The sequence below is a fragment of the Protomyctophum bolini genome, assembly GCF_963924005.1.
Source record: "Protomyctophum bolini genome assembly, chromosome: 10".
NCBI classification, from domain to species: Eukaryota; Metazoa; Chordata; class Actinopteri; order Myctophiformes; family Myctophidae; genus Protomyctophum; species Protomyctophum bolini.
Genome location: NC_137871.1, coordinates 23963788 through 23978605, shown reverse-complemented (window position 1 = coordinate 23978605; position 14818 = coordinate 23963788). Strand labels below are relative to the sequence as shown.

Below are 14818 nucleotides of genomic sequence, written 5' to 3'. Positions count from 1 at the left end.
ACTGTGGAATTCAGGAAATGCAAAGTCAAACATATTCACATACTAGTATTTACCGCTATAGTACAACAGCAGTCTAGCTAGATTGATGGCTAGGTATAAGTAGATCTTGGCCAACTCTGTCATAGGGACGGGTGCACCTTTTCATTTGTGTTAATGTCATGCTATCACTACCAGTGGTTTACTGGACGGTGTATAATATGCCATGTACCCACTTCTTTTACAGTGGCCATGGCTTGTGATGTATGCATCCATCACATCAGGTTTACTGTTGATAAATATGTATTGATTCCGGATATTTTAAACTGTTCAATACACATTTGCTGCACTGTTTGCCAGCTGTGCATTCCTGTATGACTCTTCTCGTCTCTACCAAGAGGAAAAGTCAAGAAAACAACCTGTAATGTTCTTGCTACACCAGCGTTTACAACTTGACATGCGTTCTGTTCTGTTCTGTCACATGCAGTTAAAGTTAGATTACCGTATTTTCACTCACACAAATGCTCCCAATTATATATTTTGACTTCATATATTCATCCTATACAGCTTTTCGTCCCGTCACGTCTCACATTTGCCATTGACAATGAAAAGAGAATTTGTCATACTAGCCCTTACCCGTGTGGCTGCGGGGGGTACTGTGCCCTGGGTGCGTTTTCACATTTTTAATTCACGAATAAATTCATTATTAATTATTATTAAGTGCTTCATTAAGACCTCCATATTATTATGGTCAATGGGAGCGATTGGTGCAGGCAGTGAGGAGCTACGGCGGTGTTTCTGACACACACACACAGACAGACAGACAGACATTGACTGAATTTTAGTATGATGATATGATGAATCATGATGATGATGATAATGATGATGATGATAGTATGATGTGCCTGAAATATGACAGAAATAAAACAAACATTAAATGCCATTGACAATGAAAGGAAACTTTACGTTATGTAGACGTGCAAATCGGCTAACCAATCACATAAATTCAGTTGTTCATGAGATGATGTATAATTGTATATTGATAAGAGCGCCCCTCAATTTACTAAGCATATGCTGTGACCGTTCATTCATCCTTCAGTTCACATAATGTTCCCTATGTCTGTGTGTGTGCTCATCATGTGCTCTCTCCCCGTCCCCTCAGTATGTCTCTGCTGAGCCAGCAGCCGTTCCTGTCCCTGGTGCTGACGTGTCTGAAGGGCCAGGACGAGCAGAGGGAGGGCCTCCTCACTTCGCTCTACAGCCAAGTGCAGCAGATTGTCACCAACTGGCGTGAGGACCAGTACCAGGACGACTGCAAGGCCAAGCAGATGATGCACGAGGCTCTCAAGCTGAGACTCAATCTGGTAACGACAGTCTGCTTATTATAAGCGACTTTGGGGCTTGTTTTTTCTTTGACATTTGTGACTCGAATGAATTATCGTCCATGACGGCATCGCGATGAATCTAATAATCGCACCTCTAGCTTATATACTGTAGGCCTATCTACATGCATAGATTATAACTGTGATGTATTGGGGGTGGGGGTGCGGTCCTAAATGTCGTTTAAACCAGTGATTCTCAAACGTTTTCATGTCAAGGACCCTCATGTATTTGTCCATGGCCCCATCTAAAAGTATTTTGTGCCAGGGGTGAGGGACCCGTGTACCAGATTGGTTATTTTTCACTTTTCTCCCATTTTACATGATATTTATGAAAATGGCAGATCTACAAGCTTAGCTGTAGATCGGCTATTTTTAAATAGCCACAGCATGCGGTATATAGACTATAAACATATAGGTTTAAAGTGCTCATGTGGCCTGTAGTCGCTTCTTTTGGGCTTGTTTTCATATACCAGGTTATTATTTCTCTCACAAAATCTGGCAACACTGGTAAGGAGCCTCCAGTTGGATGACTGGATAATGTGTCGACCACAAGAGGACAGCACCATCCCCCTGTTATTGTCTGGTCGTAGGCCTGTGTTACATTGCATGGCGTTCTCCCTCTTCATGGTGGGAGGCCTGTGTTACATTGCATGTCGTTCTCCCTCTTCATGGTGGGAGGCCTGTGTTACATTGCATGGCGTTCTCCCTCTTCATGGTGGGAGGCCTGTGTTACATTGCATGTCGTTCTCTTCTCACATATATATTGTGTGTTATCCAGGTGGGTGGGATGTTTGACACTGTGCAGCGCAGCACCCAGCAGACCACTGAATGGGCCGTTCTGCTCCTTGACATCATCAGCAGCGGCACAGTGGACATGCAGTCCAATAAGTACGTGTCATTTGTTCTTAAAACAAGAGAAATTGATTTTGTCTGGGTTTTATTTTGCCCTGTTAATATACAGTAGGATAGAAGACGAGTACATTCAAAGCCAAATCTGTAATGTAACCATTCGCTGACAGTCGCCACAAATGTCATCAAGAAAAAAAAAATTCTCACTTGGCCCAATTGACATTGTGGAATCCATGAATGTGTTCAATTTGATATCAAAATGAGTTTGTTTTAATCTGTGGTCTGTGCTAATGGTTGTGATGGAGTCATTTTAATCTAGCATATAACTGTGGGTGCAAATCGGATGTGTTCGCTTCTGGTTCTTGGATTGGCTGTCTTGTTTCTAGATTATATAAATAGCGTTCTGATTTGGTTGGATTGTCTTTGACCCTTTCTCAACAGATTGGATCCATAGAATAGTGTTAAGTGTCAAGCTCTAGATTGTCTGTTCATCACGTGTCATGGTGCTCCTTGACTTTTGTTTAATGCTAATTTGCCCTTTTCTGGTTGTGCGTGTCTGTCAGTGAGCTCTTTACCACAGTACTGGACATGCTGAGTGTGTTGATTAATGGCACACTGGCTGCTGACATGTCCAGCATCTCTCAGGGCAGCATGGAGGAGAATAAAAAGGCCTACATGAACCTGGTCAAGAAGCTTAGGGTAAGAACTCAACAATGTCTTAGAACATATATTACAGTAGGAACTCCTAATTGTAAGCTTTGAAGCTACTCTTGTGCACTTCTAACATTCAGTTTATATTTTCATGAATGCCTCTGTGTATATGTAATTTGTAAGTTGATTAGCGGTATACTGTGGTTACTTTGCACCACTTTTGATGTGTATGCACCGTACCAGCATATGACATCAGCGTATAACTGGTATAACAAGCTCTCAATGATGACGTAATAAAGATGTGGATTAAAGGACCCAATGCCAGAGTGTAATTGGTTTTCGATGGTGACGTAATGACGATATGTTTTAGTGTCGGGAGGATTAAAGGTAATGCTCCTATGTATACATGTATGTAATCTGGCACCACTGCCATATCAGGCACAAGTAGTCATTACGTCATTTGCTGGGACGGTGCATACGCATCGAATATCGTCCTGGGCGAAACTAGTACTTGCGCGCTCTGCTTGCGCAAGTAACTAGGGCACATATATTTGCATTTCAATATATGGACATATATTGACATGACTTCAGGGATCTCCATTTATGGGTCATTTTTTGGGTCATTTTGCACTTCACAGAAAGAGCTGGGCGACCGACAGTCTGAGAGCTTGGAGAAGGTTCGACAGCTACTGCCACTGCCCAAACAGACACGTGATGTCATCACCTGCGAACCCCAGGGCTCACTCATAGACACCAAGGGCAACAAGATAGCTGGCTTTGAGAAGGAGGTGAGAGCTTATACACACACACATTGTGTTAACCCATTAAGACCTAAGGCCGATTCTTCAAATGTTTTCTAACAGTTTTGAAAACTTATGTAGCACTAGCTATGTCAAGGTGCTCAAACCTTTTCATGTCAAGGACACTCAAAATGATATGTATTTGGCCGCCGACCTCCATCTCAAAATATTTTCTTCCATGGACCCCCAAGAAGCAAAGATTTGAGTTAAACACCTTCGCTTTGATTTGCACACATTCTTACGATTTTTAATAAATAACAGATCTACAAGCTTGTGGTGCGGCACAAAGTGACGCACTAAGAGTTTATATCTGCTATTTTGGAGTATAAATGTATAACATTATGCTTTTTAGCTCAAATCTAAAAATTACACAGATTTCCTGGTTTTAATTGGGTTAATCGAAGCGCCCAGCTGAGCCGGAGACACCAAGGAGCAGTGGAATGCTCCCCAGTGGTCCGGAGGAACTTTACCCCTGCACCACCTTGATGCTCCAGTTCACAATACCGTTCGGTTAATAAACACTCTGTCTCTCTTTGTCTCCTGTCAGGGCCTCCAAGTGTCCACCAAGCAGAAGATCTCTCCCTGGGACGTGTTTGAGGGTCTGAAGCACTCTGCCCCTCTCTCCTGGGGTTGGTTCGGGACGGTGCGCGTAGACCGCAAAGTCACCAAGTTCGAGGAGCAGCAACGCTTCCTGCTGTACCACACCCACCTGAAGCCCAAGCCTCGCAGCTACTACCTGGAGCCCCTGCCCCTCCCACCGGAGGAGGAGGAGCCACCGACGCCGGTCTCCCAGGAGCCCGAGAAGAAGATGGTGGAGGCGGTGAAGCCAGAGAAGAACGTGGCCGCGGGGCCCACAGACTCCAGCAAGAAGAAGTCCAACAAGAAGAAGAAAGCCCAGTCTGCCAGCAAGACAGAGGTCAGTTCATGGTATCCACAAGTTATGCTTTGTAATTGACCAGGAGTGGCCTTCTTAATAGGACTCGAGCTCCTGCCTTGAACAATGAATCAATCGTTAAATGACTCTGTGTCTCTGTTTATAATTAGGACTACGTAAACCGTACGCCAAGTGGAGTGGGCTATGGTGGACCAGGAATGCCGCCCGACCTGATGATGGGGCAGCAGAACCACGCATACGGGAGGGTGCCCTACGGCCAACAGCCAATCGGCATGTACGCACAGAACCAGCCACTGCCTCCAGGTCAGCTTTCATAGCATATACACATCATCACGAACAATATCACACAATTGTCCTAAAGACGCAACATTGTATCATCTCCTTTGTTTAAATTTGATAAAAACATTTTATTTACACTCTTCTCCTTCAACAGGAGGTCCCGGGTTAGAAGCTCCTTACAGACCCAACCGGAACCCACAGATGAACAAGATGATGCCCACGCGGCCCACCTACCCAGCCATGATGCCTGGCATGCCTGGCATGATGGGACTGGACAAGCAGTACCAAATGGGCTACAAGCCCCAGCCTAGCATACCACAGGGCCAGATACTGCGCCAGCAGCTACAGGTCAGACTGGTGAGTCAGTCTGCACCGAGTAGACTTGACCATATGGAGTGCTAGCTAGTCTGAAATCTGCATGAGCACCTCACTTGTTTTTAGGTGACATCCTGGCTTGTGATTCTTAGCACACTGGTTTCCAAACTGAGGGCCACTACTGGGCATCCTGGGGGACCAATTAGAAAGGAGACACAAATGAAGGAGACAATAATAAAATATTTAAATAAAAGTTAAATTCATACAATTATTGAGTCGGTTTAACCACTTTCAAACTGATATCCATGTCATTGTCAATATCTTTAAAAACATAGTAGCAAAAATAGCTGTTCTACAAGCGCACAACCTTGTTTGAGCTTATATAATAGTTATTTTTAGCTTATACTTATTTTGCAATGGGGGCCTGAGTCTTTGGCTGTTTGGGGTCTGGTTCTTGGCATGGACAGTTTCGGGAACCCCTGTGTTTGCAGGCAAGGACGGCAGTGCTTCATTTAAAAATGTCTTTCCCATTCCTAGGGAGGGCAGTGAATCAATCGAACATGTAATACTGACTTGTGATGTTTCTGTTTTACAGAACCAGAGCATGATGGGACAGCAGATGAGACAGATGACACCCAACCAGCCATATACTCCCATGCAGCCATCTCAGGCAAGCGCAAAGTTGTTCTCGTTTGAATTCACATCAACCTTTCAAAGTGCCATACATTTTCCCATGTATGATCTGCTTCTACATTTGTATCTCATCATCGCTCTCTCTCAATTCCTTCAGAACATATCTCAGGGCTATACCACATATGCCTCCCACATGGGCATGCAGCAGCACCCCTCCCAAGGAGGCGGTATAGTCCCTTCGTCCTATGGGAACCAGAACTTCCAGGGATCCCATCCGGGAGCCAGCCCGGCCGTGGTGGACCCTCTGAGGCAGATGCAGCAGAGGCCCAGTGGCTATGTCCACCAGCAGGCTCCAGGATACGTACACAGCATGCAGAACACACAGAGGTCAGCAGCACTCCAAAGCAACCCATTCCTCATGCATTTTGTTTGGCTCGTAATGTGCAAGAGCAGTGTTGCCGCTAACAAAGCTTTGAAAACCAATCCTGATAGCGTCTCAATTCGGTCTGTCGCGATTAAAAGTTTACTATTAATTGTTATACGTTGCGATTAATGATTTAATATGACATTGAACATATGATTATTATTTTTTTGCCTTACCTGTTTGCATTTTAGGCTTTGTAAACAACAATTGCACAAGGCAAATATTTGCGCCACGATTCAAGCTTGTGGATCTGCTGCTTTTGTGCGACACTTGACTGTAGTATCATGAAGTAGGGCAGATTCATGTACAGAAAGGTTAATGTGGATATAGGAGGTTTCTGCAATGATGTATAATTCATTCCATTGCTGTCTGTCATCTTCTGTGTCTGTCCCCACCCTGTTCCCCCTTCCTCTATTCCTGGATCACCAGGTTTGCCCACCAGCCTATCCAGCAGAACCCTATCATGCATGGTCTGAGTCACATGGGGGGCCAGGGGGTGCACCCAGGCATGAGGCCCAACCAGCTACTGGCAGAACAGCAGCAACAAGCACAACAGCAGCAGCAGCAGCAACAGCAGCAGCAGCAGCAGTACCTCAGACAACAAGCACTCAGAGTAGGCTACAGCATTATTATTATTTAACCACTTAACCCTCTTCTATTCCTATTCAACTATGCACAGTTCACCTAGGAGGCAGTTTATCACCATGAATTATTGTTGATAGTTGTCGGCCACAAAGTCATGCTACAAAATGGTAGCACTGGAACTGGCACTTTAACTCTTCTGCACAACTCTCAGGCAACACCACACACACACACACACACACACACACACACACACACACACACACACGACGATGTACAATGATAAGAGCACCCCACTTCACACGGTTGTGTACGTTGGCCAGCATAATGGTGATTTGACAATTTACATAAGCCGTGCAACTGAAGACAAGCCTTCTGACACAAACAAGGACATCAATCATCTGTAAAATCAATAGTCTTGCCTAGTTGGATGTATTAAACCATTTAGATCTGAGGCCAATTTCGAAAAGGTCTTCTAAAACCTTTTTTATGAAAGACACCCTACAACCTGAGGTCTTTCTGAGAAAATTCGAATACCCTAAAAACTACAAGCAGATGTGCATGCATTCCCGGCTTCCGAGATAAACGTAACCCTGCCGCGGCAGCCAGTCTTGAAGGACCACTTCACCACTTTTCAACCTATCTTCATATAACAGGTCCTCACTAATAATCATGAAGAAATGGCGCAATTCTTTTCTACTCGGTCTGTGTCTCATAGAAGGGCTGTGGGCAGTTCAGAAACCGTCTTCCAGTGACATCATCGATGGGGATTACAAGCTAATAGAAACTGCATGCTTTCTAGTCCTGAAAAGTTGCAATGCGAAAATGGAAGCCATCGTTCTCACGATAATGAAAATCTAAACCTTTTTGTAAAAAAAGTCTTGTTTAAAAATAAATCTGCCTAATGATGATGTCACTGGAAGACGGTTTCTAAACTGCCCACAGCCCTCCTATGAGACACAGACTGAGTAGAAAAACATTGTGCCATTTTTTTCATGATTATTAGTGAGGACCTATTATATGAAGATAGGTTGAAAAGTGGTGAAGTGGTCCTTTAAGGGGAAAGTAGCTAATTGGGCAATGGTTTAATTGCGTCAACCTTTATTGAGGTCAATTAGTGTTTTTAAAGGGAAGGACCACTTTTTGAGAAGTTTGGGTGGTTTTCTTACCATATTATGGGCAAACCATTACATGAGTTATTTCGCTCCGTTGTCTTGTTTATTAGCAATTTAAGAAAAAATAAATAAAAGTCGCTCATTGTAATGGGGAAACGGCTCTCAAAGCCACTCTTTTAGCACATAAACCAACGCAACAAAAGCCGATTATGACATCAGGAAAACTCATGCGGTTTAATTTTAATAAATAATGTAACTTTTGTCTTGTTTTGACTAATTTGTGTAGAAAGAAGATCCGGTAGGTATGCCTACGCCGACCAAATCACTGCTGTTCGCGTTGATTTTATTTATTTTTTATTTCTTAAATTGCTAATGAACAACACAACAGAGCGAAATAACATTAACATCATCAGTGGGCTCCTATTCTGTGCAAAACGGTGTCATTTGAAAGTGGCATCAAACTGTTTGGATGCCATCTCCACATTGTGTGTCATCTCTTTGGTTAACGGTGCACAGAGTTGTGTGCCAATTGTGTGGCTATATATATATATATTTATTCACAATTTATTTATTTTCCATTTGTTTTTCCAGCAACAACAGCAGGCCCAGCAAGTCCAACAACAGCAGCAGCAGCAGCAGCAGCAGCAGCAGCAGCAGCAACAACAACAACAACAACAACAACAGCAGCAACAGCAGCAGCAGCAACAGCAGCAGCAGGTCCCACAGCAACAACAGGTTCAGCAGCAGCAGCAGCAGCAGGTAGCGTCGGCCCAGCCTCCAGCCCAGGCTCAGAACCAGGCCCTGGGCATGCAGCCACTGCCTCCACAGCAACCCATGGTACGTCCCATCCTGATAAGAACTTTAGAAATGAAGTGACCATGACCTGAGGGCAAGTTCAACATGACCTGTACTACTTGCCCGATGGGCAAGTGCCTCTGAGACCAGAGTCTGTACACCTCAAAATATATAGGCTACATCAATAATATGATCTATTAAATCTACCCACACAGTACATAATTTGGTGTTCATATATTCCACCTGGTAAGGAATAGTACAAACAACATAGGCTGTATTTTATGCCTGTGTATTGTGTGTACACAAGCAACTAAACATGTTGCTTCTCTAGAAGCCAATGATGTTAACTAAGCAATGATTGTGTTGATATGATAAGCTTAAATGTTTTATCACACAATGTATGCACTCCTGTAACCTTCACCATGAAATAGAATGAAAATAATGTTATTGTTATTTTTTATAATCAATAAGCTCTAATGTAGCACAGCTCAAGGCAAAAACTGTATGTACAGTACATGAGAAATGGTGGAGAGAAAAAAGATTAACTGTTGTATGGCCATAAGCCAAGTGGCCCCTCAAAACCAAAAGTAGACCATGGAACCAGCTTTGGCTACGAAGCTTGAACGGAAGTAGGAGAGAAGATTAAACTTCCGATTAGGATATATTGGGCATAGACTGTCACCACACGAGGACATGTATACACATGTATAGAGCGCCGCAGTCCCTCCCCCTTTCAGAAAAACGAGTGGCCCAGGAAATGAAAACCCAATGCATTCTCCCATCGGCACTTCTAATATAATTTATTTAAAGACTGTTACGCCGCGGACAAAGCCAACTCGGATCGTGACAAATCATGACAATGAACACAATGTTTTGGGCCGATCAAATAATTTATAAGACGAAAAACAAAACAAATAGTGTTGTCTCCTGACTTTCTTTTCTTCTTTCTAATGATTTGATCGGCCCAAGGGAGGCCATGCCGTTATTGGATTGTCTTGTAAAGCTTTGGCACCCACTATAGTTCACTTTTAAATGACTATAATAATGGCTAATATTGTATGTGTGTGTCATTCATTGTTTCAGTTCCCTCGCCAGGGCATGCAACAGACTCAACAGCAGCAGCAGACTGCTGCTTTGGTCCGGCAGCTGCAACAGCAACTTTCAAGTAAGACCACAAACCCTTTTTCATTTTCAATTAAGTGTATTTGTGTATTCTGCCATCATTGTTTCAAGGTGAATTGAACTTGTTACTTCCCCCGATGCCCCCCATCTCCCCTCCTCTCTTTCTCCAGATACACAGCCTGGACAGAACACCAATTCGTATTTCGGATAGTGCTTGTTCATAGTAGTGTGCAGAGACACTAGAGTCCCTCAATGTGTGGCAGTGTTCCCCAGTCTGTAGATTGGCAAATGGTTGTGTCCAATGCCACGCAGGCCCTGTTTGTAGAGGTGTAGGCTCCTAGAAGGGGAAGACTGTTGAAGACGCATTGTGGGCAACCAGATGGGAGAAACCACCCATCTTGACCACAGAGGCAACATGTTTAAAATGAAATCTCAACTTTGTTGCATAATTATGGAGAATCCAAGGAGGGATTGAGCTGTGAAATATACGGATCAGTGGATGTGAAATGAATTGAAAAGTTTATGTAAAAAAGTAACAGAAATTATAAGAATGCATTTTTTTATTTTATTTCAATTTGTACAATTTTTTCAGTTTCGTGTATTTCTCATTAAAAAAAATCATGTCAGTTTTTATGTCGGCTGCATTTATATATTGTTAAAATGACAGGTTGAAATTCTCACAGAGGATAAATGCATTCAAAACTCGAAGCCTAAGATTAGTGGGATATTTGCTTCTATCGCATACAAACTCTGACTCCAGTCTGTATTTTTTTGTTCCCTCATTTGGATTTAATATTTAAATGTTACATTTTATAAGAAGTTACTCACTGTATCTGATTAAACACCAGAGGGCATTTGAACTAAGAAAGCCAACTGCTCCATGACAGTAATGGCAGGACTCCAGAGAAGGGAAGATATAACCTCATTGTCAGCTCTGTAGCAGTGGCCGGCAAACTGTGCTCTTCTGGATATTAGATTAGATTAGTCCGTATATTAGATTAGTCGATGCGTGGCCAAGACAGATTTTGCGCCCTCATTAGAAGGCAGGTGTAAGTGCCATCCAATCGATTCTCTTTGAAAGTGTCCATGTCTCGGAGCCATAGAGTAGAATCGGCTCAACGGTCGTCCTAAATATTTTAACATCTTACTAAGCTGGGATGACCAGATCTGTCTGGTCAGCCTGATGTCATTGCAGGCTGACCAGGCCATACCCTTCCTAGTTTGAAAGTCCTTTTGGGAAGGAAAGAGATATAATTTAAGTGTTTTTATAATGTGGTTATTGTGGATTTGCATATGTTTACGTATTCAGTTTGTCTGTGCTTCCAAGGACACACAATATTGTTTAAGGAAGAAAGCCCAGCCCATATGGACTTACAAGACACTTTACTTTTATTTTACATAAACAATGGTCAAATGAATAACAAACTAAAAACCCTCAAGCTTCATACATGGCAGATTACATTACATAATTATAAAGCATGAAATAATGTCTTGAGGCAGACAAGCTGAGACTGGTCTGCAGGTGCAAGGATGAACTAACAAACGAATTGCTCCCAGAGGGAAATACTAGACGGTTCAGGGCTACTGAAATGGCTGCTACACAGAGCACAGGGTTTCAACCTTCTATCCAACTGATGTTCACACTGACATGACAATAACAATGGAACAGAAACATGATTCATAAAGCTACCATAGCAACATTTCTTCAATGGTAACATGATTTATTTTCTTTTTTGATATTTTTTTCCCCCAGAAAACTTGGGTCAGGATTTAGAAGCCATTCTTAGAATCGGCCTCAGATCTAAATGGTTTAAGTAGTAATAGCCTACATCAGAATTTATGATTTAACAATGGTTATATCATTTTGAAACATGATATATACACCAGTATGATGATTTATGAGTGGATGCAGGAGGAGGAGAACTATGTTTTGTCTGTCTGATTTCCTCTCCCAGCTGCTAAACTGGCTGAATGTAAACCCCAGAGAGACCATTCTAAATAATATAGTCAAATTAGTCATAACACTTTACAATGGTTTTGCAGCCTTATTAGATTTCTCTTTCTTTGTGTGGTCTCTCCAATCGCCTAAACAACACTCCTGTGTCGGGACCTAATGGTCTCCCTTCAAAGGGACAGTCCATACTGTGATATTTTGGCAGAAAGTTCAGAGTCGCCCAGCTCCTCTCTTCCGTTCCTACGCCTAGTCTGGACAGCAGCTTGTTGGCAGTCTTGGGCACTGTGGGCTGCAGGAGAACACCGTACATCCGCAAGCACTCGTAGGATACGTGGATGACGGTGTCCAACCAACGCTGGTCTTCGCTCTTGTCTCTGTCCAACCTCCATGGTGTGTGGCGCTGAATGAAGCCATGGGTCAGCCTCACGCAGCTACTGATTGCCTCCAGAGCTTTGTACACGTGCATGCTTTCATAGTACTGCTCCACGACAGCTGGGAGAGCCTTCACAGCATCAAGCATGTTGTAGTCCTCTGCCACAGCCCTGCATGTGGCCCCGGTGTACTGTTGACTGGGAAACCCATCAGAGCAGAAGGGGGGGTAAAGCTGAGCTGGGTTGAGAAAGGGAGACGTGCAGCGGTTCAGAAGACCACCCAGAGAGTCCGCGAGCTCTGCATTGAGCAGCTTGACCACTTTGTCATCGTAATAGTCACAGTCCGAGTCTGGGACACCCTGACGAAGAAGAAAGTACCTGATTCCATCAGTTGTGAATCTCTGTGACCTTTCAAGGGGGTCTACAACATTCCCCACACTTTTAGACATCTTCTTGCCCCCTACTGTCCAATGGGAGTGCACATATATAGTCTGTGGCAGCGGCAGACCAGCACCAAGAAGGAAAGCTGGCCAGTAAATGGCATGGAATTTCAGGATGTCCTTTCCTACAACATGGTGAGCAGCGTTCCACCACTGTTCATATTGGTCTGGAAAACCAGCTACTGTGAGGTAATTGACCAGAGCATCCAGCCACACATAGATGGTGTGATCCGGGTCGCCCGGGACCGGGATACCCCACTGTAGACGGTCTCTCTGGCGGGACACCGACAGGTCAGGAAGGTCCTCCTGTAGCCACTGGACGACTGTGCGGTGGAAGCGTTCAGGCTGCACGGCACGGGGGTTCCCATTCAGCCAGTTTAGCAGCTGGGAGCGGAAATCAGACAGACGAAACATGTAGTTCTCCTCCTGCATCCACTCCACCTGTAACAAAGTAGAAGTCTGATTGGATGGTATAGGTCTAAGTTTTGTTAACACTGGGGCTGGGCGATATAATCTTAGCGAGAAATAAGTCTCATGTGAAGTCTGGCTCATTATCTACGCCTGCATCACATTCATTAGTCTCAAAATAATATCACAACCATTCCTGGAATCTGACATTACGGTATTTACCTTGTGTCCGCTCTCCAGGGATATCTTGATCTTTTCCCCTGACGAGTCCAAAGTGTCTCCAACCTGCAGCGTCGTGAGGAAGCTCTCATCCTGCGTGGAGTACCAGCCTTCATAGCTCCCCTTGTAGATTAATCCTTTGCTCTTCAGCAGCGACCAAAAGTGCTCCACGGCACGCCGGTGCCTCTGCTCTGTAGTCCGTATGTAGTCTGTGTACTGGATGTCACAACACCTGAACAGGTGTTTGAATCTCTCTGAGACATCTGTGCAGAAGCTCAGGGGGTCTTCCCCTGCAGCATCAGCTGCTTGCTGGATTTTCAGGCCGTGTTCATCTGTGCCTGAAACATTTCCACACAGCATAGAGTAGAGTATATTTTAAAGAATATTTTAATAATCTAATAGATTATTACTAGTCACTTGCCTTGGATTAAGACTATCAATCTATCATAGATGTATTTGATAAAATGTTATATTCGCATTACATCGAATATCTATATCAAAATCGATAAAATAGGCTACATATGATTTGATCCAAGGCCTAATGGTCACCAACTTTAGATGCACAAGGCACGAGACGTCAAAGTAGTAATTAAGGAGTGCAAAGATCAAGATTATTCCAATGTGGCAAAATAAAATAAACAAATATTTACCTGTGGCAAACTTGGAGTCGAAGCCCTTCAGTAGTTTATACCTATGTAAGCAGTCAGCCGTCACAGCTGAATACAGATGTCCTATATGAGGGGACGCGTTGACATAAAAGATAGGAGTGGTGATGTAGTAATAATGGCTCCTTCTCGTCGGGCGTGTGTCACTGCTAATGCATCTCATCGGTGAAAAGAATGCACACGTCTGCAATCTCTGTAAAGTCTTGAGTTGCTTGATGATGATGAAAAGACCTGGAGTCCTCATCGCTTGGCTGTTAAATGAGCACAATTTTAATCCAGTCATTCATTTCACATGCTGGTTACAAGATGATGTCATAGCACGTCTCTGGTCGTCACCAACTTGGTCGACGTGATGAACTGTCTGTAACTGATTTCTGTTGTTGTTTTAATTTAAAGAATTTAAAGAAAAGAAAATACACCGCAAGCACATGTAATGTGTTTTCTTCTCAAGGTTGGTCAGTCAGGGCTTCCTCTTCCGGGTTGGCTATTTAAAGAAGTTGATCGGGGAGCGTCGCAGTCCCGCCCCCTCGAGAGACCCGGAAAGATTCCGTTCACCACAGCAAATCCTCCTCCTCCTCCTCCTCCTCCGACCGACAGCAATGTGAACCGATTAATTATGTTGAACTGTCCATCAACTGTCTGTCTGTCTGTCTGTCTGTCTGTCAGTCGTGTGTGCGTGCGTGTGTGCGCGCGCATGCGTGCGGCTTCCTTCCACACAGCTGTGATCCATACACTCTGACGGACCAATGACCGACGGTCTAGACCCGGATACAGTAGGCGGGGCTTATGATTTAAAATGGAACCGCACGCGTTCCGTAGCAGTGTGTTTGGGGCGTAGCTGCAACAAGGTAAGGTTTGTTTTAGAACCGCATGGTTGTTAGCCAACATTAACTCTGTTTTTTTAATATTAGTGTTGTTAGAAGGACTGTTGGTTGTTTATTGT

The 14818-nt window shown here is 43.8% G+C and overlaps 2 protein-coding genes across 3 annotated transcripts in view; one reads left to right on the top strand and one right to left on the bottom strand.

The window, feature by feature from the left end:
* med12 (mediator complex subunit 12) overlaps positions 1-10444 on the top strand; it is a 40874-nt gene extending 30430 nt beyond the window's left edge. The window contains exons 31-43 of one of the 2 annotated variants that reach the window (XM_080774632.1): positions 1139-1340; positions 2137-2246; positions 2771-2906; positions 3497-3646; positions 4206-4574; positions 4703-4856; positions 4987-5180; positions 5743-5817; positions 5938-6167; positions 6634-6817; positions 8493-8738; positions 9780-9861; positions 9989-10444. In XM_080774632.1, the coding sequence (XP_080630758.1) occupies positions 1139-1340; positions 2137-2246; positions 2771-2906; positions 3497-3646; positions 4206-4574; positions 4703-4856; positions 4987-5180; positions 5743-5817; positions 5938-6167; positions 6634-6817; positions 8493-8738; positions 9780-9861; positions 9989-10029 (2173 nt within the window). In that variant the 3' untranslated portion in view covers positions 10030-10444. Of the gene's footprint in view, positions 1-1138; positions 1341-2136; positions 2247-2770; positions 2907-3496; positions 3647-4205; positions 4575-4702; positions 4857-4986; positions 5190-5742; positions 5818-5937; positions 6168-6633; positions 6818-8492; positions 8739-9779; positions 9862-9988 lie in introns of both variants that reach the window. The other variant, XM_080774631.1, reaches the window with a different exon arrangement.
* A 1046-nt stretch (positions 10445-11490) lies between these two features.
* Positions 11491-14324, bottom strand: mars2 (methionyl-tRNA synthetase 2, mitochondrial). The gene is made up of 3 exons (XM_080774633.1): positions 13861-14324; positions 13214-13548; positions 11491-13024 (listed from the first exon to the last, which is right to left on the bottom strand). The coding sequence occupies exons 1-3, from the start codon at positions 14156-14158 to the stop codon at positions 11867-11869; spliced, it is 1791 nt and encodes a 596-aa protein (XP_080630759.1). The 5' UTR covers positions 14159-14324; the 3' UTR covers positions 11491-11866.
* Between the last annotated feature and the right edge of the window lie 494 nt (positions 14325-14818).